Below are 26,236 nucleotides of genomic sequence, written 5' to 3'. Positions count from 1 at the left end.
GCGAGCGAGGCTAGTCCTGTCCTCCACTGAGCGCAGCGGCGTGACCCGTCCACGCAAAACACGAGGGTGGTAGCCGGTCTGTGCTGAAAACAGGGCCGAGGGCGCCCCCTAGCGCTCGTTCCAAACAAGGACAAAACGCCGCTGGCGAAGGTGGGAGACATTTAAAGCAAAAATGAGGAGAATCACAACTCATTTTAAAAAACGTTATGCATATTCGGTCAATACAAGTCTTTGGTCCGGCTGCTCCGGATTTATCCACGATATTGACTGCTACCCGCCGCACAGGGCTCCTCGAGCACCGTAATGAGAGCATAAGAAAGTTATAAAACAACAGGAGGAAACTCAGATCTCCCAGCCCGTTTGATCTCAGGATCTCATCCAAGTGCTTTCTAAAAGAAGCCAGGGCACTGGCTTCAGCAACAAAGCTGGGTGGCTTGTTCCAGGCTCCCACTATCCTTTGTGTAAAGACATCTCTGAGGCCCTTCAGCTTGTTGTCTGGGTCCTTCCCCAGACTCGTCCGGGACCAGCTGCCCCTCACCTGCCTGCACGGGGCCCTGTGGTGGGTATCCACTGTCCACTTGACAGAAGGGGTGTGGGGCTCCGGTCGCTCTTCTGCGCTTGGTCCAGTGTGGGATGTTTGATGGAACCGAAAGCTGCTTGGGTAGTAAGGTGGCACAGTGGCCAGCACTGCTACCTCGCGGTGTTCAGGCCCTGGGTTCGATTCCAGACCTGAGGTGCTGTGTGTGTGGAGCCTGTATGTTCTCTTTGCATGTTCTGCTGGTCCCACAGTCCAGAGACATACTAGTCTGTGTGTGTGTGTGTGTGAGAGACTCCTGCCTTCATGCCAAGATGGACTCCAGCTCCCCCACGACCCCGAACTGTAAGAAGGGGTGAGAAAATGGATGGATGGGTGAAAGCACTAACCACGGAGTGCGTATGACAGAACAACCAGAAATTAATCACAGTGAGAGCAAGTAATACAATTTGTCTGCAATTTACTGAACCAGTAAAGGAAAACAGAAATCACAACACTCATCAAAACTCTTTCACAATATTTATTTACAGTGTTGTACGAATGGAGCCTCAGTGGTACAGTGTGGAAAAGGCGACGGTGTTTGTTTTTCTTCGTTCCTACACGAGGCGTGAGGGAGGGATGAGAAGGGCAGGAGTGCATCATCACTGTAGGGGCCTGTGGTCACTGCTGGCAGGTTTCTCTCTGCGATCCTGCACAGCCCCGCTACACCCGAGCAGACGAGTGCCCTGCACACAGGAGCCTGGGACACATTCAGAGCACCTCCTGCCACAGTAACAATAGCTCAGCACGCTTGCCCCCGAGCACCTGGAGGAAGGGCAGATATCTTCTCGACAACCGCACCAGAGCGCGGCCCACTTGCTCGCACCCTCAACAACCTGCACTGCCAACACACAGCTGAAGCACATTAACGACTAACCCAGCTAGGACACCTTCACTTGGCCTAAACCAAAACACAAATACATACAGGTAACACTAACTCCTGTACGTTGTGCTGGATAAAAGGCTCAGCTACAGAATTAATCATAAAGTAATTACTAAAATCATTTCAAACAAAGAGGCGTCGATATGTTAGTCCATATCGCACCAGCCAAGCTGTTTCGGTGTTGCGTTCTCCAGTCAGTAAAGAGCTCGTTTCCCTCCTGCAGGAGAGATCCAGCCCTGGGGCTCGTGCTCAAGGTTTGATTTCTCCTGGGTTAAGAAAAACAGCACCTTAATCCAGGCCTGAGTGTTTTACAGCAGCTCAACCCATCAATCAAGCAAACGTATTAAATCATCTCGGACAAATCCTATCTTCCTATTCAACTAAGAAGTTGAATCACCTGTTTTTTTTAGGCTCATGAAAACCGTTTAACAGTGGTCCATCCAGGACACAGATGGACTTACAAGGGCCTGCAGTTTGGAAAACCTGGAATGGCTCATCATGCTCTATCGGGATCCCTGGGATCGACGTTAGTGTAGGTGCCTGCTCTCGTGTTCCCAGCAGAACAGTTGAAATGAAATGACACAGCATAGCTTCTCGCTCATGGGGAGACCTCTCCTGAGGCTTGTTGTGAAGCACAACCCCCAGGACCCCAGTAGCCAACCCAACAGCACCTGCACGAGCTTGAGAGAGTCCTGCTCGAAATGTCCAAAATCACACCGCAGCACCTTTGAACCCGTAACAAAATACACTCTGAGAAAAGTTTTAAAAATAGAAGAATACTTGTACAAATACAAGAACCACAAAAATCTCCTTGAAATTAGATCGATTTACTCTGCTTCAGTCACATGTAGGCGGAATTACCCGATTCATTCTGGACACTAGAAATTCATCTTTCTCTGCAGTTACATTTTAGAAGAAAGATTTTAATTTAATGTAATTAAACCCCTCCTCTAATCTAATAGATTACAAGTGATTTTAAAGCTTCATTTATATTGTCAGAACAATGAAGTGACCGCTCTCTAAAAGTGTTAAACTCTTTCCAAGACAAAGACGTACTTGCTTTGTGTACTTGTTTGTGAATATTTCAGAACACTGAAAAATTCACAAACAGGATCGGAAACCAATCATCTTGATAAACATTTTGATTTGTGCAAATTATTGCTTCTTAAAATATTCCCAACAAGGAATATTCTCTTCAGTCAAACTCTCCATTATACAGATCCATTGTAAAGAGACACAGGGCTCCAGCAATAAGTTGTGCTCTTCTAAAACAATTAAAATAACCTTTTTTTGGTCGTTCTGTAAATTAGGATGCTTTTACCACACAGGATCGCCTCTGTGCCAACCACGGTACTGGAAACGACTGACTGTATCAGACAGAAAACAATCGCCTGGTTCTTCTAAAAACTATTAAAGTCCTGTTCAGTCCATCTCACCTAGTGAGGGTCCTGTCTGCAGGGGGTCTTCAGTTCAACATCAGTGTGGTTCCAGCATGACTGCAATGGGCTCAGAAAGACACAGCTACTACATGAGCTTGTAAACAGCAGCCTAGAGCTGTACACCCAAACATTTACACCTATATACAGTGCCTTGCAAAAGTATTCAAATACTTTGCTGTGCAAACCTAAATTAATTTAGGCAAACAGAGTTACCTTAATGACCAATAGAATTAGCTGAGTGAGCTCTGTCTGTGAGCAATAATACGAACACACCTGTCTGCTAGGCCCCTCTGTCGGGGGCCCAGCCACTGAAGGGATCCAACCATGAAGACTCCTAGTAAGTCTTTGAGCATGGTGAGGCTGACCTTTAACAAGTGAAAGGTGCTCAGACAAAATTGGTCTAAATGCAAAGTACAAAATCTGATTTAAACTCGACAGAGTGCATCACTTAGTCAGTCAACACAGCCCTATTGACAAGCATGGTGGAGGCAACATTATTTTATGTTAAAAGCTGCTTCAGACCTAAAATCAGGACACAAATTCATCTTACAGCTGGACAATGACCCAAAGCACAAGACCAGAGCTACACTAGGCTGGCTTAAGACTAAGAAAGTAAAGAAGTGCTCGAGTGGCCCAGTCCTGATCTACAGAGCATCTGTGGAAAGATCTGAAAACTCCTGTCCAGAAGTGACCCCCAAGCAACGTGAGAAAGTTTGTGCAAGTCTGCCCAGGAGAATGGGCTGGGACTGCACCAAGCCAGGGTGCAAAGCTGTCTGAGATTGACCAACAAAGACTGCTGCTTAAATTACTGCCAAATATCGAGTTCACAGGGCTGAGTATTTATGCAATCAACATCTTTCAGTTTGGACTCTTTAGTTTTTACAGACATCTACTCTAACTTTGAAGTCTGCAGTTTGTGTTGCCAGATTTTGAATAAAACATTACGTTTAACAGCACATTATGAATACAGTCTGAATCATTTTGCAATTTCACAGAATGGGGCACCAAGGTCAGGTCTGAGGAACGGCCGGGACAGCTGGGTGGGCTTCAGGGTGGACGCACAGACTCTGACCAGCAGGGGCAGAGCAGGTCCCCAGAGTTTCCATTTCAGTCTAATCGTTTCATTTACCAGAAAAATCCTTGCCTACCCAGGTGCCGATGAATGCAGTTGTCATGTGACCTGGAATCAAGACTAATAATGTTATCAATCAAATCACAATGCAGACTGAAACAACAGCTCCAAGTGCCAGCGAAGCCTGCAAGGACAGGCGCTGACCTCCCCCCCGCCGTGCTCCCCGCAGGAATGAGCGGACAGACGTGGACGCTGGCTCCCCACGGCTCGACAAACTGCCTCATCCGAGGGCCAGGAGGGAGCAGGAGCGAGGCTCTAGCTGGGGCTGTTCCTCTCCATGAACTCCTTCAGCTTGGTGGGGTAGTCTGTCATCACGCCCGTGGCGCCCAGGTCAAAGGCCCGCTTGAAGTCCTCCTCGTCGTTCAGAACCCAGACGTACACCTGGGAGAAGGGACACGCAGAGCTGGCTCAAGCGACTGTCTGCCCGGCCTGCGCACCTGCGCACACTGCAGTGATCTGCTACACACCACCTACCTGTATTCCTCTGGCAGTTAGATGCTGGAACAGGGCCTTTCTCATGAGCAGCCTGCGAAGAGAAGGACACCAGAAAGAAGAGCTGCCTTTCAACTCCTCACATAAAGGCCCTCCTTGACAGAGGATGCTTTTTAGAGGGAAGATCAGCTTTAAGTGAGCTTGCTAGGGCTGAATGATTAACCTGACTCAGACTGATGATCTACAATGGCCGGGCAAAACATTGCTGTTGTTTAAATGTATTAATGTGGCTTAAAATGTTCTGAAAATCTAGTGTTATACAGTACATCCTTATCTGCTCAAAGAGTTGTTTTGAGTAATGAACGTGTACCTGTGTTTAAGCCTTTAAACTTTTTAGTGCAAACAATCAGCATCCTCCATTCTCCAGCTCAGTCTGCACGGGGCTGCCGTGTGGCTCAGGGACGGTCCAGACTGCTGTCTGCCTGACTCCCGTGAAACGGAGCTGCTGGTCCGTGGAGTGCAGCTGTCTGCGGGCTGCCATTGACGTCACAAGACAGACAGCAGCCTGGAGCACAGAGCCCCACTCCTGGGCAGCGCCTTGTGAGCAGAACACAGCCCCGCCCCCTGCACGCCACACTGTACTTTAACAAATGGACAAAACTCAGGTCCTGAAAGCTAAAACAGGCAAGGACCGGGGAAAAGTGCCGCTGAATAGGGGGTGTCTTTTTGATGTGGCCGTGATGAAGATGTGATCCTGGCTGAAGCTGGGGTTGGAATCTAGGGGAGTGCCAGCAGGGGGCGACGTAGAACTCACGCGTCAGCAAGCCAGGCGATGAAGCGCTGGCTCCTGGTCATAGTCTGGGGGTCCTTCAGCCTGGAAGGAAGGATTCAGTCAGCAGAGATTCTCCACACTGGGGCTTCAAAAGATGCGGCACATCAAACCCCACTACTGCTGCAACAGCCTAGCAGTCTGCACTCACACGGCCTAGTCAGCGTGTCCTGGATGGGTCTGGTCCTCGCGGGAGAGATAAGAACCAGCGAGATTCTGTAACTGAACGGGAACTTTCTTCCTGACAATGGAGAATTGCTCCAATGTATGGACAGCACAGCCCCTCAAAACTGTCCACCATCAGGGGGTAAAGGCTTCCTGCTTGGCAACCTGTACTCTCAGCATTTACAGATTTTGACACATTTAATTTGCTACAACCCCTGAGACGTTACTCGTCACTGTTCAGTATCTCTCTCAGCTCTTGTTCCCCAGCAATGAACCAATTTTACATGCAGTTTCCCATCAAAACACACAACTTAAAGAAACTGACATTAAAAACCAAAAAAATTCTCATTCACTTGCATTTTGTAAGAAAAGAGTCCAAGGTTTATTTTAGATTATGGTCTGCTTAAAAATAAATGTACTGCACTTTCTGCTGAACAGCACAGGAACAAAAATCGGCCTTATTTCACAACTGGTCCATGCTCATTAACTGATTACCTGCTGGGTGTGCTCAAAGCAGATTAGGAAACAAAGTGTATTTACGTAAGAGTTCAGAGACCATTTCACAAAGCACTAGTTATTCACTCAGTTAAATTAGTCTCTCAAATAACTTTCAGAAACAAATTCAGGAAACCCTATCAGCTCCAGTACACCTAACGGTGTGACAGCACTCGGATTTTGGCTACATAATATTCGGACAAACCACATCTCTGCAAGCATGTGGAAATACACACCAGACACCAGGGTCAATAGAACATAGGAAAGGTTTCACATGAGAGGAGGCCATTTCGATTATGTAGTTTGTATTGCAGTTACTAGCTAATTGATCGGACTCAGCTATGTTTTGGCTTAACTACATGGCAGGATAGCTTGCTCCAGACTCCCACAGCTCTTTGGGTAACAAAGTGCCTGCTGTTGTCAATTTTAAATGCAATTTCACAAAGTTTCCACTTGTGCCTTCTGGACTGTGTTTCAATGTTGAAGCGGAAGTTCACTGGGTTTTCTTTGTTAATGCCTTTGAAGATTTTTAATACAAAAATCCACTTGCGGGACTAAAAAGCATCATCCTGAGAGGGCTGGAGCGAGGGGAGCCTAACCCTGGCAGGCACAGGGCTCAAAGCAGAACTACAGGATGCCAGTTCATCACAGTGCTGCTACTGCTGCTAAAAACACAGGGTCACTCAGGCTACAGGGACGAAACAGGCCAACCTGATTGTCATTACCAGCTGTGTCCTGCATGAGTGGAGACACATCACTTGCTCCACATCAGTTAACAAACACAGAACTGTAGATCCTCAAAGAGTTAAAAACAAAAAAGATACAGAGCAGAGAAAAATGAATAGGTAAATGAAACTAAGGAAATTGAATTATTAAACGGAAACATTCTCATGCACAAGAAAAACTTTCAGGCACAATTCTAAATAAAGTTAGATATGGCTACTTAATGCAAATTCAATGATGCACAAACGCAGGCTTGTCTGCTCTCCCCTCCAGCGCCTGTGTGCTGCTGTCCAGGTCAGCAGGGACACATTAAGCTCCAGTGCCAGGCTGAATGCATGCAAATACTCTCACATGGTTCAGCTTAGCACTGCCCTGAGCCAGCTGTCTGCGAGAAGCACACATTACTACACGATAATCCGCACACGGCGTCCTGCTCCACTGCCAGTACCCTGCCCTTGGCTGTGTGAGAGTCTAGCAGTACAGGAGGGAGCAGAAAGCTGACTTTCAGAATTTATTTCTTATAATTACTCAGGAACAGGTAGGTCCGTCTAATGTACTAACGTGCTGGTATGAAAGGGGTAAAACCACAGTAAACTCTTATCATTGGACATCACAATGTAGATCAGAACACACTGCTATATAAAAAATAAGTGCCCCCTCAACTGTGAGGAATGACGCCATTTGCTCGGGTAGAATGTTTCTCCCCGTGTAAGACAGTATCAGCTTCATGAAGGCCATGTGCTGCAGGCCCTGCTGGACTCAAGGAAGCACGTCTGGGGACAACGGACACACAACTCCAGCCCACTCAGCCGTGGCAGCGTTCGGCCTGCTGGGCCCCAGCGGTGAGGCCATCGCCACGGGCCGGAGACGGACTCTGAATTACAGGAGCCGCAGGCCTTCGCACCAGCGGAGACCTTGCAAAGCTGTTTCTGCTCTCTTTAGCAAAGTGCTGGTAATGAACTGAAATCAAGGAGAGGCCAACTGTTCCTGCAGCATCACCAGACTTTCAGTTCTAAACTGCTTCACTGGACTAAGCTGCTAAAGCAATCAACAGAGGTTCCATTTGTTGTGAAATGAATGGCTTGAGCTTGACCAGTCTCCAGCACTGGTCCCAGAGTCACCCTATGTCACCGACTGGGTAACCTGTAAGAGACTGATCAAGTAAGGGAGCTCTGGTCCTCGAGAGCCGAAGGGCTTTACATACGGTCTGTTCCAAATGACCTCTGAATTGTTCAACACCAGTCAGAAGCGCTTCCGTGTGGAGTCTGCATGTTCCCCCCATGTCCATGCGGGTCATCTGCAGGTGCTGAGGTTTCCTTCCACCTCCCACAGACACGCTGGCAGGATTGATGCAGCTTGTGTGGGTGTGTCCTGCAGCAGACTGGCAGCACCCTGCCCAGGGTCCAGTCTCCGTGGTTCCAGGACAGACACAGGGCAGAAGACCAGGGAGAAGACTCCTTCACATACGGGACAGGTGGAAGATCTGTTTAACCTGCTTAATTTGAAAATTCACCTGCTTGACTGATTGTCAGGGTTGAGAAACTAGCATGTCACACTGTACAAACCTCTGCTGATCTGGGGCTCTTAAGAAGCAGGGTAGGGGTTCAACACCCCTTGACCTTCAATCCTGCTGGAATGGGACCTATCAGAGCAAGAGCACCCCCCTACCCCCTCCCAATAAGTGCAGGGTCCCAGCAACTCCCTTTCACTCACTTGGTGATGATGGAGGGCATGGGGATCTCCAGGAACTGCTCCCGCAGGGGTACGAAGGGCAGCAGCCCAGTGTAGAACAGCCCCACCAGCAACAGCACCCTCTGCAGGCTGAACAGGATCGGGATGCGAGGGTTCTGTCAGGGAAAACCAAAGTCCAGCATCACAGCGTGAACGCTGCAGGTACACACTGCACCCAGCTCTGCGACGTATTCCTGAGGATGTGCATCCTGCACTGCTCAGCCCAGAGAGGCCCTCTCACTCTTCACCGAGAAATGTGCCATCCGAATTGTGTCAGATCTGCGTGAGAAAGGAGTCTGTCAGAGTGGGGGGTGAGGCAAGTTTCCTCTCATTGACGAACAATGAGATTTTAACACACACCCATCCTTCCCTGACTGACTGCAATGCCATGAACTGTAGATATTATTATCAGTTATTTGAAAAGAATGCCTTAGTTCATTGAAAGACATTTAGGATTAGGCCTGAAAGAAACCACGTTTTTAATTAATTGAAAAGCAGAAGGTCCTAGGGCTTGATTTTTGAGAGATGGGCAGTAGGAGTGAGATGTGTAAATTAAAGTATTTCTAAAACGACGCACTTCCTGCCATGGCTGAAGAGACTGGAGCACGATGGGACTGCCTGTAGAAGTGATCATAATTCTGGAGTGGGAACACGAGGGGAGGGATTGCTGCAGTCTGGGATCTGGAGACCGCGGCGGTCCCGCCCCGGCTGTCCCTCCCATAAGGCCACGCAGCTGATCCAGCACAGGCCCAGGCAGGACTCTGCAGGATCTCTGGCGTTCTTCTCATTAACAGATACGCCAGGCGGCTTCCAGGCCTGGATTTAGCTCTGGCAGGACTTCAGAGGAGAAACACAATCTCTCATGGCGGCCGTGATCACTGCGGCGGCTGGCATTGCAGACAAGAGCACCGGGCTTCAGGGCAGAAGGGCTCTGTCTCTGCTGAGTGCCTGCGCCCAGCTCCAGTACGAGCTCGAGCAGGACCTGCACTTCACAGGCATCAGTCTCCATCTGTGCAAATCTGAATCTGTAGTTTCCACTGCACTGAAATCAAGACACCAAGCTGTTTAACTAAGAGACAGCTATCCTTTTCCATTTGGGCCTATGTAACGTTTTAAAGCTGTACTGGGAATCTATGTACGCAGATCATGGCTTTTATGCATTGAAATAGGTATATCTCAGCACATACCTCAAGAAACACCTGAAAATAGCAAATGAACAACAATTAAAATACTAGAAACAAGCTTCCTGGCCAGCTGTTGAAGTGGATTCTCACGGTTTCTGGCAACAGCTGGATGCGATCCTGGGGTAAGTTGTTCTTACGGGCTTCTATTGATGTAATCAGGCAGGTTCAGGGGTCGCCTGTTCACTCTGAGTAAGTGTTGTAAATACCTCTAACCAGACCAATACTGAAAGGGGTTCAGTCTTGACAAACAAGGCCTGCTACAGCAGGAAGAGCCATAATCGTGATCTCCTGTATAAGACTCTTGCACCATGCAATTACGCCCATGTTGCTAAACCGCCTTTAATTCTTCACATAATGCACAGCAAATCCCATGGTCTTGGTTGAGGCAATTTCCCCGACACATTAAAATGAGCACCAGCACACTGGGGCAGAAGAGTGCTGTTTCCATCCAACGCATCCAGGTGCGAGCCCGTAGAGGCTGGGCTGCAGGAGCTCGCCGCCCTTCAGCCAGCTGTGTCTGTGGCTGCAGTACTGCAAGGTGCCAGCATGGTGCCAGCGTGCGTGTGCACGGCGTGGCGGTGCTGCGCGGCTGGTGTCCTACCTCCCTGTAGCACTTCTGCACGACCTCGTTGCTGGCGTTGCCCCACACTGTCAGGTGCTCCCGGTTGAACTCCGTCACCAGCTCCGACACCTGCAGGAAGCGCGGGCGTTATTAGGGCAGGTACTGTAGGAGAGGGGTGACCCCCAGGAAAGGGGAACGGCGGCGTGGCGCCCACGGACCTTCCTGATGAGCGTGTCGTTGTTGGCCTTGATGTCGATGTTGACGGGAGTGCTGGGAAAAGCCTCGAAGACGTCTCTGAGCAGGGGGATGCGCTTGTCCTTGCCGCCCTCGCAGCAGCCCTCTGTACAGACAGCACCCCAGCAGGGGCGTTACGCACCGGCCACAGCACCCACACCCGCTTTCCAGATCCCCCTGACACCCCCCCCCGCCCACGCCGAGCACCGGAGGAGCTCGATGACCCCGTGATCATGGCGCTGGTCCACTGCGGCCAGGAATCGCCAGGCGGCGGCGCTGTGGTGGCAGCGGTGGGATCAGCAGTGACCCCCCTGGACCTGCTGCAGCAGCAGTGAGAGACAGGTGCTGACTCTCCCTTGGGACAGCGTGTGAGTGAGCCTGGCTCCTTTTCAATTCATTACACCAGCTGTAAGTAGCACAGTCTGAATGGTCTCCCCTCATCCTCACCTTCTTCATCATAATCTTTGCCCTGTGGGGACCTGACCTCGGACCAGAGCCCTGCGGTAAGTCAAGCTCGCACATCCCACCCCTTGTGGTTGTGGATTTCTGTCACCAACCCCGTTGCTGTCGGCTGCCAGACTCAGCAGCACTCACCTCTCTGGAAGGTCACCTGCAGCTTGCACAGGTAAGGGGGCAGCTCCTAGACAGAACACAGAAAGCCAGTCAGACCCTCCTGCACAGTCAGCAACAATGACCGAGCTTTGTCCAGCATCTGCCCACAGCGGGGAGCACTGAGGGACGATCTCAGATTTACAGCAAGATTTGAGGCAAGACAGAAGGCAAAAGCAAAAAGACAGAAGGCAAAAGCAGTCTATCATCAAGCCAGTCCATAATGGTGCGCTTTCTCCTCAGGGGTTAACTGTTTAAGACAGGGGCAGTTGATGGAAGTTGGGAAGAAACCACAGCTCCTGATGAGAACCTACGCCCACACCTAGGAAACTTACAAACTTCAGAAAAGGCTAGAATTGAAACCCAGGATCCCCAAATTCTGAGGCAGCAGAGCTAACTGTCACGTCACTGCGGCAAACTCACATCTTAACACAAAAGGAAAAACAGCTCTGGTAACAATGACACTGGTGAAATGGAGTTTATCTCTCACAATGTCCTGATAGGTGCACTGTTTTTACTCTCAAAAACAAAGCTCACTCACAGTTCAAAGACTTTGCCCTCCTCTGTAAATACGGTTGACAGCTTGAACCTCCAGGTTCACTTACCTCAATGCCTATTGAAAGGACTGTGGACAATGTACAAGCAATTTCATGTGAAAGGTTCACCAGAAAACTGCTGAAAGTCTGGAGCGTAGCTTTCCTAGGGAGCTAGTGGAGATGGGACAGCAAAGACAGTGGAGGCCACTGTACTGTCCTTGCATGGGTCCACCAATCAGATACTCACTGCATACGACAGGTCGCGGATGAGAGCGCTGACCCCCGTCGACCTCTTCAAGTTGGAGTCATGCGACACCACCACCTGCTCGTCCTTGGTCAGGTGACAGTCCAGCTCCAGCATGTCTGTACCCAGCTTCACCGCGCTGCCAGCGAGAGCGGAGGGTTAGCGTGACGCCAGGACAGAGCCGCCGTGACTCTGGGGCAGCCGAGGCCGGATTCAGGCTCGGTCACGGGCTCAACTTTTGGAACAGACAGCGCTCTTCCCCCTGGTTCCCAGATCAGCTCAGCTCATCACAGCCGGACTCGCAGAACCTGCCAGCATGCACAAGGCTCCTGACCCACTCACAATCCCCTGCACAGCACACAACACACTTTCTAAAAAGTGGAACCTGACTGGAAAATAACGAGTTTAATTTAGTGTGTGAATATTTCTGCAGGGAATAAAAGTAGAAAACACTTCCAGGACCTCAGCTTGAGACCCCTGCTCTGTGTGATTCAGTGTCTGTCAACAGCAAGGAAACAAGAAAGACACAAATCCAAACGCCCAGGACTGGCCAGCCCGTACGGCATCCCTGAGCGTCTGAGGACAGGGGCAGTGGCTGCTCTACTCACTGTCTGAAGGCTGCCATGGTGTTCTCCAGGTTTTCCCCTGCGCCTGAGGAGAGAGCACAAAGAGGAGGCGTCACAAACCCTGCAGCAGCACCAGTGGTGACCGCGGCTCTCTCCTCACGCTCCGCGCCCTACAGGTGTCACTGCTGTCACTACAGTCAATATAAACTCCACCACACCAGTATAATGAAGAAATCCTTCTGGTTTCAGTGCAGAAACACTGATTGGACTCAAATGACCGGATCTAGGTCACCTTAATGCATTGCAAGGACGTAGTTCCAAAGCTGGTTAGAGAGAATTAGCAGAAATCTGATACCGTCAGATGTGACAGAGGGGTGAGGAAGTGTGGTATAACCTGATACTGGTTCTATTCACCCGCTGGGTATCAAAGATGAGGTCACTTGCTTTTTGCTGTGGTGAGAGTCTTGATTCCTGAATGCAGAAGCACAAGGTGCCTTTTCTATTTTAGATATAAATGAATTATTCAGCCCGCTGTAAGGCCCCTGTGCTACAACTCTGAATCCTATGTGTACGATGCCAGCTAGGCTGCTTGGTATAAGGGCAGACTTTACACAAAAAGAAACAGTGTTCAGTCTATATGACACTGAGACGAACAATTGACACACAGGTGGTGGGTTTCTGGAACAAGCTGCCAGGCCATGTTTTGAAACCGATTCCACAGGATCTTTCTGAAGCAGGTGATGAGATCAATAAGCTCCTAGCAGCCCCAAAAGCAGGAGAGTACGTGGTCTCCTCTCATTTCTGACTCCAGAGTCCTTGTGACACAGTGCACTCTCTCAGCACTGGCTGACACACACAGAGGAGGTCTTTTCTGGGCTCTGGAGCTCCTTGTTAGATTTTCATCAGATCAGCTCTCCCTCACCATATGAAAATTCTGCCTCTGTTGAGGCCTTTAAGTCTTGCCTCAAAACATACTTGTTTAAAATAGCCTTCAAATCCTAATCACTTTTTTTCTTCTAAATTCACATTTATACATGTTTCATTGTAATTTTGTTTACTGTGTTTTATATGTATAATAAATCTACAGTGCAGAATTGGTCTGGATTAAAAGTTGCTACAGAAGAACAAGGTCGAGTGATTGTTTGGTTAATTGATTGGTTGGTTAATTGAACCTGTGGCCCGAGGGAAGAACTGTGCTGCTTCAGTCGACCCTTTGCCTTGGAGACTCACATGTTTTGCAAGTGTGACACATTAAGGGCACAGAGGAAAGAGGAACTTAATTCCTGCTGACATGACACAGTTACATCAGCAGCTCTGACAACACACTGTTCCTCCAAAAAACTGCTTTAGAGAAGCAGGCAGGTCTTTCAGAAACAGACAAGGAACCTCGCCTGCAATCCAAGCAAGCAATCCTGCAGATTGGCTGTTTTCCTTCTCGACCTCAGTGAAAGCACATTACAGGGCATCTAATCCTGGACAACATAATGATATTTTAGGTAAATAGGTGTAGGCCTATAGCTAATCCTAGTTTGTGAAACGAGTCCTGCCAGTACAAAATTAAAATCAATGTTTCTTACTGGCTTGTTAAACCATTTAAACCATCATTAACCTTAATGTTTCTGTAAAAAACTCCTGCCTCGGCAGCGAAGTGTGTTTCTCCCTAATGAAATAAACCTGGGGCTGTTCAGGGCTCCCGAAGAAAAAGAAAACGAGGTGCCCGGGACCTGCAGAGAGTGACCCCACCCCAGGAGCCGCCCGCTGGGTGAATTCAGTCAGCAGCGAGACCGCAGGGGCCCTGGGTGTGACTGCACTGCAGGAGAGCCCTGCGCCCGAGCCAGAGGGGCTTCACCGCCGCTCGAGCTGGTAGGACTGATCTCCACCCTGACAGCCCCAGCAGGTTCGATTTCTCAGGTGCGTCCAATCCATGGATAGTGATCATCTGTGTTGACCATAGCTGTTGGGACTGAAATTGAAGCAGGAACTGTTTTATCTACAGTAATAAAGTTATATTACTGGTAAAGTATATTCTATAATAAATGTTGTGCTGTTAGCCCATCTATTTTCGAACAGATGTTTACAATTCAGGGATGTGCGGAGCCAGAGTCTATCCCAGCAAGCAATGGGCACAAGGCATGTAAACGCTGGACTGGAGGCCAGTCCATAGCAGGGCACCAACACACAGACACAGACACACACGCACACCTAGGTCAATTTGCCCAGACGCCAATTAACCTGCCACTGTGCCTGTGGACTGCGAGAGGCAAAAGGAGCACCTGGAGGAAACCCACATGAACCGGGGAGAACATGCAGACTCCACAAAGACAGCACCGCAGGGCTGGAACTGAACCCAGAGCAGTGTTAACCACTGCGCCCCCCTGTTATCTAGTGTGAATCCTTAGCTTTAAAAAATAAAATGCACTTCCAGTTGTGCTGTAATTTTCAGTCTTTTTGCCTTCAAAGCGTTTTTCAATTGGTGGCTGAGATGAAGATACTACAAGCACTCACAGCTCATGAAACGAAGGCACCTGCCTGGCTCCTCCTGACCCTGAACCCAGTGCTCTCTGACACGCAGTGTCCTTGCTGCTATCAGAGAAGCTCAGTCAACAACCTCCCCAGGCCGAAGAGTTCAGGACACTCCCTCACTCTGTGCAACAGCAGCCAACACAGCCTTTACTGCACTGCTTCCCACAGAGATAACAGACCCAGACAACAGCCTGCTCCTTGCAGAACTATAAAGTCAGAAAATTAGAAGAGGCTTCTAGTATAAAAACACTACAGGAGTGAACACCCACATGTCATAGGTCATGTACATTCAGCTTGAACAGTGGATTACACAATTCTAACATCACACAACACCCCTTCACTTAAACTTTTGACTTATATTCTCTCATTTTTTCTTTTTTATTCTTTCCCCACATTGTCTAGAACACAGAAATAAAGTGTCAGCATAAACACCTAATTTATGAGCATTTTGCTTTCATAGTCCTGCAGTTGTCTACATTAAATACCACTCACTATATTCACTCTTTACCTAAATCTGTTTCCTTTTAACAAATTCTCAAGCCAAAAGCACACATTTCCCAGAATACCTACTGCCTGCAATGTGAGAATTAATCTTTTATGTAAAACTTTATTGAAAGTCTTCTCAACACCTAAACACTACATGTCATATGCTCTGTGTGTGTCCATTAGTGCTGTTGCTGTCTCAATGAGAGCTACGAATGTGTGAACTGTGAACTCTTCTCCAGGATATTACTAGTCCGGAATTACTTGGGTCAGATTTGAAGGGTGCTACAGGAGGGGTTCTCCAGTCCCGGGGTGCCGCCCCTGTCCTGCCACAGCCAGAGGGCGTGTGTCCACAGCTGACATGAACAAGCCAGTCGCGCTGTGTCCTTCAGTCCAGCTGGTAGATCACCATCAGCACCTGGGACTGAGGTGCTTGAGAAGCACTCACGTTTAACATGTATGTGCTGTACAGAAGTGACATGGATACATATCGATATCCTTCTCCGGCTCCTAGCCCCACGACATCCAACCATTTGAGCTGCTCTGGGATGTGCCCCCCAGCCTTGGTCTTGGGAATGACAGCTCGCCAGCTGCGGCTCGCGCTGTCCAAGGCGGAAACTCCTGACTCCCAGGTGTGTCCCGGGAGGACCAGCTGCGGCGATCTCTGTAGCCCCCCACCCAGGAGCGACCCCGGACAGCCGAGTGTAACGACTCACCACCCCGGTGTGAGATGTGTCTGCTCCGGAACGTCTCCCTTTTCCTGCGGTGCAGCAGCGACGGGCATTTCAGCAGCAAAGCGGAGGTGAGCAGGTAGCCGCCGAGAGTGGACAGCACGTAAATAGCAGCACACATCTCTCTCCCTCCGTCCGTCCGTCCCCGGCTCCGTCTGCGACAGCGTCTTCGCTACCGGTTTCGCTCCTGGACGGGCTGAGGTGGACTCCGGACTCCGGGAAGCCGGCAGAGATGCTGTCTGTTTACAGCGCTTCCCTCAGCAGTGCGCGCCGGTCTGTCTGCTGGTCTCTCTGGACTCCTGTTCCCGCTGCGCCTCCGTGCGCTGACCGCTGCCCTGGCCGGACTGTCCACCCCCGGCTCGTGTCGGCCGGACTGCTGCTCCGGCGCTCGGCGGCTCTGCGGAGCTCAACGCAACACGGGCATGCGCACTGGCTGCCGGCCGGCTGAGCGCTGCTCTGTGCATTGCGGGCGGCAGCTGCGCGCCCTGCGCTCCCAGCGGACGGCAGTGTGGATTGTAGGCCTTTCAAACAATACCAGAGGCACAAAACAGCCGAAATCCGCTTCCCTGCAGGACTGTGCGTGCTAAGAGGCCATTTTGCCTTTAATCCCGGCCTTCAACACAATCACCGCTGGGAAACGCTGAACAGACATGGATAATTTATTTTCTCTTCATACCGTGACACCTCTTGCACAGATGAACTCAATTTGGCACATGTTTACAGGTTGGGTTCATGAAGATGCACGAATACGAGCGTCTCTATATAAAAGGATACATAACTTCCCAGGAATGAAAAGCTTCCGCGAGGCTGCACTCTCCTGCTTGGGTCATGTTTCTCTGAAGATCAAACGCCAAACACACAGGCTTGTCAGATTCTATTAATACATCCGCACTCAAATACCCGGGAACCACTGCTAGTGTCTTAACAAGGAGAGACCTGAGAGACCAGCGACAGCGTGGCAACTGAATTAACTTAAAATGAAAGTATTTAATAAATTGAAAGAACTATGTGTCAAATAGTCAGATATCACCAAATATATAAGGAACATTCAAAGGATTGCCATGCCAGCTCTTGTCTAATTACAGCTGGTGTGTTTTGCATTTCTCTTTAAAGAATCTCAGCGATATAATGTCTCAACTCCCCCCCAAAAAAACAGAAGCTTCTTGTCAGAAGCCTCTTTTCTAGCATTAGGCTGAAAGGAGCAGCTGTGGACCCACTGCTACCAACTGACAGGAAAATCCCCAGCTGCCCCCAGCTCAAGTCGTCTTCCTGTCAGACGTCACCTCGGGCACTGCTCCTCGTGAAACATCAGCAATGTCAGTGAAGCTCCTGCCAGACGAGCCCCAACAACCACCCCTCATCTCTTCCACACGCCCTTGTGGCCAATAAAACGGGCAGCTGGGCCTCCCCAGCGTTTTTATACGGGACCCTGAGCACGGTGGGGTGTAAGTTGCTTAATTAACTCAGGAACCACACCTGTGTGGAAGCACCTGTTTTCAATATATTTGTATCCCTCTTTTATCAAGCGTTTCCTTAATTTTGTCATCCATTCACTTCATTTATCACTCTTCTTATGCTGTTGTAATACAGAAAAAAATATTTTGGTTTATTTGATATTGACTGAGCGAGCCCCAAACAGAAAAAGGCAAAGCTGATGTGATCAGAAACAAGAGTTTGCCAACTCATGTTCTTCAGGGGTATCGGTCAGTAGGGTCACCCACTGTATGTACACAATCAATGCTCCTGTCTGACTGCATCAACCTTTCCTCCCATGATCTGCGTCACTGTCACTGAGCCATGCAACCTGGACAAGATAGCTGGGTCTGCTGCCTCTAAAGGTGGAGAAACTAAATTTCTCACTAATCACTGATGTACTAGTATCACTCCCTGTGATAATATCACCCACTGTTGCACATTTCAGTTGAAGAAAATATACAACAAAGTTGTAAGCCATTGTAATTTCCTTTTGAATGTCTATGGTATTTTTGCATTAATATGTTGAAAACACAAATGTCCTTTAAATTAATTTCTAGAAGAAAAAGTTGTCCCAAAACAACAAGCTGTAGGAGGGAAGAGCTGAAGTTCATTTATCAGGTTAAAAACCCAAATCACCTCGCTGTTTCCACATCTTTCACAGGAAAAATAAGTAGATTCTTTGGTTAGCCAACAACTTCTGAAAGAACTTTCTGATCAATTCCATAAACACAAATGGCAGAGAACAGGTTATTAATCAAGCAAACAAATGAGATACATCATCATTATCATTCAGTGCCAATTTTTATCCCAGCCTCCTCACAGCTAATAATACAACTACCGTACACAATGAATCAACAGAGGTTCATTCGGCACTGACAAGCATTAAACTACGTTTCTGTCGTGGAGCTTCTTCAGGTGAGCAAGGAATTATTCTTCTGCCCTGGATCCACTACAGGGTCACTGGGATTGATGAGTCTGTCACTGTTGCAACAAACCTCAGCAGACTGCGAGCTGTCTTTTGCTGAACTCTGTTTTAATACCATTCATTGTCAATAATTCAAACTGCTGATAACTGGGATTATCATCATCATTGTAAGATCACAAGTGAACTGTAAATAACTTACATTGTCGTCATAAAAAATTGAATGACTCGAAGGATATGCCCTAAACCAATGGCAGTGCTCTACAGAGTCGTATTTACCAAACTGTAATTGGAGCAACACGTACTAGCAAACAGTTTCTGCAGTACGTTAACATGAACCTCACCCATGAGCAATCCTCCATCTGGTCATTCTGTCAAAACCATCCTTATCTTATGCAGAACCTTATCAGCTCCTTGGACGGGCCCACATGACTTAGTTCAACTGAACCTGAAACTCTGACAGGATGTCGAAACACCCTTTCCAGTTGCTGAGCTGGGTCCTTCCACACGAACAGCAGACTGTGGCCGAGTTCACACAAGTGAAACATTCAGACACAGAAGCCAGACCGCTTGTCAGAACGACAAATCACAGAGATAAGAACAAAAAAATCTGACAAACGTTTATTACATTTATTAAATCGGTGAATAGCCTGGTGTCAGAAAGGAACGCAAACACTCCAGGTACTCTCTTTTTTTAGAGAACGTTGCAGGTCATGATCGTTGAGTTTACAGTCAAGTAATCATCTGCAAGCTTGTCTCTACTAGCTGGTTGAGCACCGTAGCTCCTACTGGAGACAGCTGGGCGTCGACAGGCCTCCGCAGGACAAGACCCAGCCTGTGTGCGAAGCACAGGCTTTTACCTGTTAAGACACTCAGATGCTCCTCAGAGCAGATCTGAACTTGCTCAACAGCGATTTCACTTTGTTTGTAGGAAGCAAGGAAGTAGAACACAACGCAGATTCTCCTCAGAAACTGTTATATTTCTGATTACCCGAAAAGAGAGGAGAAAATGAAGTAAATAATGAAATCCCAACAAAGCCCTCACAGGTCTCTCGGACTTCTGCGGGCTTTGATTTCCAGTGAGCCGTGTCTCGGGAGTCTGGTGTCTGTCCCGGCTGCCTTGCGTCCTGCCCAGCCTGCGCCCCGCCAGCGCGGGCGGTCCTGCTGCGGGGCCGCGGGGTCATCCGAGCGATCAGGGGCATCGTCCCTGGAGGCGCAGGGGGTTCACTGCGGGGGTGGGCTGGTGGTGTTGGCACGCAGGGCGCCCCTCAGGACCCGGAAGCTGGGCAGCTGCTGGCTGTCCTTGGGCGGGTAGCAGGGCCCGCGCTCCGTGGCGTAGGCGTAGGGGAAGCGCAGCACCCAGAACCCGTCCGGGGGCAGCAGCACCTCCCTCTGCTCGGGGTGGAAGATGGGGCAGGGGGGCGGGCCTGGCTGGACCTGGGGGGGCAAGGACAGGGGGGTCAGGACGCAGACAGAGTCACCGCAAGCCTTCCGTTGGGACAGGGAGGGTGTCTGCGCAGAGCAGTCCATCGCTCTCTCTGTCTGCTGTGACCAAAGGCTGTTTGCTCTCCTGTTACACCCAGAACACAAATACAGACTGGAGAAAGTTCCCCGCTGTACTGCTGTCAGATCCATTAGCTGTAGGTCTTACACACTACAGGGTCTAAGTATATGAAGTCCTGACTTGAGTCTGATAGAAAATCAGTGGCAAGACACTGCTGCCCAGCTCCTGTCCCCAGCCAGCATGACCCAGCTCGAGCGCGTTTGCAGAGAAGAACGGATGAGACTGGCACAATCCCGGTGAGCAAAGACTTACTCAAGAAACTCACGGCTGTTACTGCTGCCAACCTGCTGACTCAAGGGGGTGAATACTGATGCAATCAGCAAATTAGTTTTGAATTCATCTTTGCAGTTGTTTTTTTTACTGACATTTGTCATCTTCACCTATCAAACTGGTCCACTTGAGCACTCTGTACTTAAACAAAGTGGAACACCACTGGAAGGGGTGGATACTTTTAGAAGGCACTGATGAAGTGTAAACCCGCACCGGGCTGGCCTGATGCTTGGAAAGAATTTACTGTTTTCCGATAAAAGATCTATGGAATTGCAAAGTTACCCCTGACCGGAGGACTGGAATGACTCTGGCTGATGTCACTGCAAGCAGGCAGGTGCCCAGCTCCTCGCAGGACTGGCTGTTTGCTGAAAAGGCCGAAGAGACACCCAGCCAACCTGCCCCTGTCATTGCTGAGTCACACAGCAGTCAGTCTTTAACGCTCCAGCTGGTGGAAACTCCCAGCCACATGACTGTGACTCAACCCAGCAACCGGCTGCAACCTGTCCTCTAAGACAGTGTCTTTAACTGAGGGCCACTCAGGAGCCCCAGCACTGAGAGACCCGGACACACTGGAAAAACGAAACGAAAGCCAGCCAAGAGCATTTACTCTCCTGAAGCGAGGAACAGAAAGAGGCAAAGACACAGGCGAAAGGTGAGGAGGGAGAGACAGAGGGACAGATCAGCACCCCCTACCTGTGGGGCGAGGACGATCTCCAGGGGGGCATCAGGCACGACGATGAAGAGGCGGGCGAGCTGGGCGTAGTGCGGCTTGAGGCCGCGCCCCTGGGTGGGCGAGTGGAAGTAGAGGGGCATGTCGGAGTTGAGGGCACGCGTGGCGGACTCCTTGGGGCCCCCAGGGCCCAGCACCTTCACCACCTTGTCGGGACCCGAGCTGATGAAGCGCCGGCCCCTGCCGTCCTCGTACTCGAAGCCCACGAAGGCCCTGGCCACGTCGTCTCGCCCGCGCCGGCCCCGGCCCAGGCCCGCCGTCGGGGCCCGCTTCCCAGCCAGCGCCTTGTTGGGCGCGGGCCAGGACGAGGGCGCGGCGTCCAGCGGCTCCGCCAGCCCCATCTCCTCCTCGGGCCGGCAGCGAATCACGATGTCCCAGGGCAGCAGGAAGGTGGAGCCCGGGAGGAAGCCGGGCTGGTCGAGTCCGGAGTGGCAGCTGTAGGCCTTGGCCGGGCCCAGCTTGACCAGGGACCAGCTGGAGAACCTGGGCAGCAGCCCCTCGGGGCAGCCGGAGTGCAGCATGCCCGGCAGGTACTCCACCGTGGAGGGCTGCCGCTCGGCCAGGCTGGGCCGCTTCTCCTGGCCCTCGGCGCCGTCGCCGTAGGGCCCCAGGCTGTCCGCGGACTGGCCCAGGCTGAGGGCCAGGCTCAGGCTGGTGCTGTCTCCCGGCGTGTGGCCGGTAGCCTCCTCCTCCTTCAGCTGCTCGCCGTCCCCACTGCCCTCGGCCGGGGCCTCGGGGGGCCCCGCAGCCTCTTCGCCCTCCGGCTCCGGGTCGGGGTCGGGGGTGCTGGGCTGGAACACGGGGAAGTGGATCCTCTCCAGCTTCCCGCAGCACTTCTCCTCCAGCATCTGCAAGAGCAGGACCGACATCAGCCTCAGCCAGAGGCTGGCACAGCGGAAAGCCAGTCTCGCCCCGCCCTCAGGGCAGAGCACGAGCACGGCCTGCAGGTCACTGGGCTGTCACAGCAGACGCCTGGCTTGGCAGCTCTGCCCTTTGCTTCAGCCACGAGGCCACTCTGTTCCGTCCGTCTTCTGAGCGCTGCTTCCAATTCAGGTCCCAGGGGAGCCGGAGCTTAACCCAGCAAGCAACGGGCACAAAGCATCACAGGACACACACACCCACACCAGGGCCAGTTTTCCCAGAAGCCAATAAACCTACCAGTATGGCTTTGAACTGTGAGAGGAATATGCGAAGGACATACAAACTCCACACAGACAGTAGGCCAGGGCCCAAGCACTGCGCCACCAGGCCATTCCCCCACTCTGTTCCAGTGTATTAAATATTCCCAGAATGGCCTCAAGTCACCTCACCACCATCAATGGAGTCAAAGGTGCATGATGGGCAGTTCTACATCACGCTTTCTGTCTTATTATCAGGCACTCTGTTCTAGTTACACGAAAAAATGTAAAACTGGAAAACTGTTTTCCTGTCAACTGAAAACAGTTTTTCCTGAAAACAGGCAGTTAATTTTCTTCCTCCCCAGAGTGCTGGTTTACAAATACAACATTTTGCAGTTGGTCCTTCAATACCGGCACAGTTATCCCCCGAGTCAGTGACGTTTACCTCCCCCCAGCTAAAATAAATCAGTGATCGTTTCACACAGCTTCACCTTTGTTTGCTACTTTACAATCACATCACAGAACAGAGAGTTAACTCCACGTCCTGCCTCTTATTTGTGAGGCTAGACTGATGATACTTTAAATGTCTATGTTTACAAGCTGGCGATTACACGAGAAGAGAGAAGGATAAGTTACAAGTCCATGAATTCAATATTTGTGGCCACCCATGCAAGCCCAGAGTCTGCAGGCCAGAACCCGTCCCTGCGCCCAGCCCCTCTCTGCCCTCTGACCTGGTAGAAGTCGTAGTTGGCAGCTTTGATGTCAAAGGGGTCCTCTCGTGGCACCTGCTTGCGGCCACAGTTGCAGGAACTGGTGGAGCGCCCTCTGCTGTTGTGGTAGAGGATGGGCGGGTTGCGGTCCATCTCGGGTTTCTCGCCTGCAGTGGAAACAGGAAGGAGCAGAGATCAGGGACAAAATCGCACCGCCAAACCCACACCTGAACCCCTGCCCTGCGCAACAGTAGGGTTAGGGTTCCATGTGTAGATTTATTCCTGTCATCTTGTGCTGGCTTGTAGAACACACTGCAGTAGGAGTCTCAGGGTCCTCTCTGCACCCTGCCTCTCCTGCAGAGCTGGCTGAGGGCTCCCTGCGATAGTGCTCTATCAGGTGAAGGAAAAAGAGTGCCAGGGAGCTTCGGCACTCTCATTAACAGCCGACACAAACACCGGGCTTGAAGAACTCCAGCCCTGTGCTCTGGGGAGGGACGGCCAGCACGGCGCAGTACCTGTCTTGGGCAGCAGGTGGAACTTGTGCACGCAGTGCTGGTCCGTGAGGCTGCGCTCCTCGCACAGCTGGTGCCCGTTGCTCCAGAACTTGTAGCAGTCGTCGTGCAGCTGCAGGGCGTAGCGCTGGAAGGCGACGCCGCGGGCATGCTGGCTGTAGACGCGCAGTGCCTGGGCCAGCTGGTTCTTGTGCACGGTGGTGGTGTAGTTGTGGGGCAGGTTCGACTGGTAGGCACTGTGGGCGAGCGGCAACGCCTTCTGGCACCTGCTCTCCGAGAACTTGGCATCGGAGTCCAGAAAGCCCTCCAGCACCTTCAGCTGCCCTTGCACCTTGAGCGCCAGCTCGGCCGAACCCTCGTCCTGGCTGTCCAGCATCACCTGGTGCAGCCGGCCGGCCACCTGTGCCCACTTGCTGTAGGTGGGCAGCTCGAAGTGCGAGGGCTGGGGGTTGCGGCCCACGCTGTCATCGAAGCCCTTCTTGGCGAGGACGAGCTCCACGTGCTGCCACAGGAACTCCTTCAGCGTGCAGTCCACCAGCTGCCCGCCAGCGCCCGCCAGGCTGCTGCCCTCCACGGTGAAGGACGGCTGCCTGGCGGACTGGCGCAGCTGCGTGTAGCGCCGGGGGCCCGTCAGCACGGCGCCGGGCTCACTGTCCCGCAGGGTGCAGTGCCCTCGCAGCTGCCCCAGCAGGGCGCCCACGGGGTCCTCCTCGGGCCCGGGCACCACGTACACGAACGCCTGGTTGGCGGGCACGGTGAAGAGGCAGTTGATGCTCTGGTTGGTGAGGACGCGGCTCTTGCGGAAGATGCGATAAATCTGGTCCTCCAGCGTGTGCTGCAGGCGGCGCCGGGGAGAGTGCTTCTTGGGCTTCTCCGGGTTCCCTCCCGGGGCGTCTCCGCCCGCCGCGGCCCCTGCACCGGCCCCGCCACTGACCTTCAGAGCCCCGTTCATCTGGAAGACGAAGAGCAGGCGCGGCGGGCAAGGTCTGCAGTTCAGCTTCCACTCCTTGGAGACCGGGCAGTCCTTGATGGCCGCCCGCAGCAGGGGCAGAGCCTTCTGCCGGAGCGCGTCCAGGGCGCGGAAGAGCCGGTCGTAGGTGACATCGAAGGAGCAGGTCGGGTGCACCAGCAGCAGGATGTGGCACAGCGAGAAGAGATACAGCAGGTGCAGGCAGCGCTGCTTCTCCGCCGCCTTCCAGAAGTCGTGAGCCTCGGCGTGGCCGAGCCCGGATCCCAGCGCCTCGCAGGCCCGGAGCAGCTGCCGGTTGTCACACACGGTGGTGAGGACCAGATACAGAACCCGACTCTCCTGGTTATAATAAGCGCGAATCAAGCTGCCTCCTCCGGGAATATCCGCATCCCCCTCCGGCCCAAACAGAGGAAAGACGTGCTTGTCTGCCAGCGTGTTGATGAGCGATTCCTTACCGGAGCTGGGCTGCAGGGCGCTTTTACCGAAAATCCCGAGCACACACAGCCCCTCGTCTTTGTACAGCGGGTCCTCCAGCTGCTCCGAGCGCAGCAGCTCTCCCATTGACACGGGCGCCGCCATCTTCACGGGCTGAGAAAACAAAGCTTACACGGAAGGAGACCCGGAACACTTCCGGGAGCCGCGGGCCGCGGTAAAACCTGTCCGGGTGGAAACAAGCAACCGGCTCAGGCGATGTGCGGACACGGGCGCAGCCGCAGTAGGGGCCGTGCTGATCGTCAGGACGATGTAAGCTTCAGTCGAACCTTCTGCTTAGTATTGTGACGTTTCATACGTGATCTTCCAAATCAGGATATAGCCTATCTATTTAAGGCTGTAAACAATTTTACATTTTAAGTACAACATTTAAATCAAATGCACTTTCTTGTATCTAACCAACAATGTACGTAATGTCAGAATCTCCTTTTCTTCTGAATTTTGCAATGTTGGAAACTATTTCCCCACGAACTGAATTTGCCCCAGCTGCGATGTTGCAGTAACAGAGTTTGCCGTTAAAAGATTACTGTAATTACAGTACATAGTTCCCTGGGTATATTGATTTATAGCCATTTGTAAATAGTCTACAGTACATAGTTCCCTAGGTACATTGATTTATAGCCGTTTGTAAACAGTCTACAGTACATCAGCGTTGCTGACATGGGTAGCCAATGGAATACGTCTCTCAGAACCCGCAGTTTTCTTGCTTTGTACTTTTTATCTATAAATTAGTAGTAGAGAATTGAATTGGTCTTTCCAATAAAGACCATCAAAGGCAAATTTTCAGATTGCACTTGGTCTTGATTGTTTGAAAAGACTGGATCAACAGAGATCTCTCTAGTAGGTGTTCTAACAGAGAAAGAAATCAGTTTTTCCACCACGTCAACCATTTCATGTTCAGATCCTGAAATTTGTAGTTTTATTTAAGGAAAGCTAAAATCCATAAACCCACTTCTTCCTTTATTCATAAATCCCAGATGCCTTTATATAGTTATTGTTCCTATCATACTGGCCCCACGATGCCCTTTGAATGTTTTATAAATGTATAGATCTTGAGACACTTTATTCAGGGCAGCGTTCTGCAACCCTGCTGTTGGTGATCCCCAATCCACTTATTCTCACTCTAAATCATCAGTTAATTAAAGGTTAGGAACACTTGTTTAAAATATTGGTCAATTCAGCAAGATTTTTTTTTAAAAAAAGGATATTTGGATTTTTGCTCTAAATGATTGCCAATTGATGTTTATATGCTCACACCTGTATTGTATTGCTGCAGGTCTCCAGAAATCCATGACTCACAGGCCTGCCATGAAGCCTGCAGGCTGGGTGGGGACTAGCACCTGTGTCCGGATCTTCCCGATGGACAGAGCCGCTCCTCCTCTCCTGGCAGCTCGGGA

The 26,236-nt window shown here is 50.9% G+C and overlaps 2 protein-coding genes across 2 annotated transcripts; both read right to left on the bottom strand.

The window, feature by feature from the left end:
- Positions 1 to 1,041: 1,041 nt before the first annotated feature.
- gdpd1 (glycerophosphodiester phosphodiesterase domain containing 1) lies at positions 1,042 to 18,935 on the bottom strand. The gene is made up of 10 exons (XM_088616112.1): positions 16,061 to 18,935; positions 12,381 to 12,423; positions 11,776 to 11,911; positions 10,978 to 11,023; positions 10,368 to 10,489; positions 10,189 to 10,278; positions 8,386 to 8,519; positions 5,275 to 5,334; positions 4,503 to 4,554; positions 1,042 to 4,409 (listed from the first exon to the last, which is right to left on the bottom strand). Exons 1-10 carry the CDS (start codon positions 16,194 to 16,196, stop codon positions 4,284 to 4,286), a joined length of 945 nt encoding a protein of 314 aa, XP_088472238.1. The 5' UTR covers positions 16,197 to 18,935; the 3' UTR covers positions 1,042 to 4,283.
- Positions 18,936 to 19,078: 143 nt separating this feature from the next.
- On the bottom strand, positions 19,079 to 24,981 carry smg8 (SMG8 nonsense mediated mRNA decay factor). The gene is made up of 4 exons (XM_088616103.1): positions 23,381 to 24,981; positions 22,887 to 23,032; positions 21,001 to 21,885; positions 19,079 to 19,910 (listed from the first exon to the last, which is right to left on the bottom strand). The coding sequence occupies exons 1-4, from the start codon at positions 24,924 to 24,926 to the stop codon at positions 19,698 to 19,700; spliced, it is 2,790 nt and encodes a 929-aa protein (XP_088472229.1). The 5' UTR covers positions 24,927 to 24,981; the 3' UTR covers positions 19,079 to 19,697.
- Between the last annotated feature and the right edge of the window lie 1,255 nt (positions 24,982 to 26,236).

The sequence above is a fragment of the Lepisosteus platostomus genome, chromosome 22, assembly GCF_059453375.1.
Source record: "Lepisosteus platostomus isolate fLepPlt1 chromosome 22, fLepPlt1.hap1, whole genome shotgun sequence".
NCBI lineage: Eukaryota > Metazoa > Chordata > Actinopteri > Semionotiformes > Lepisosteidae > Lepisosteus > Lepisosteus platostomus.
This window is presented reverse-complemented; position numbering and strand designations above follow the sequence as displayed.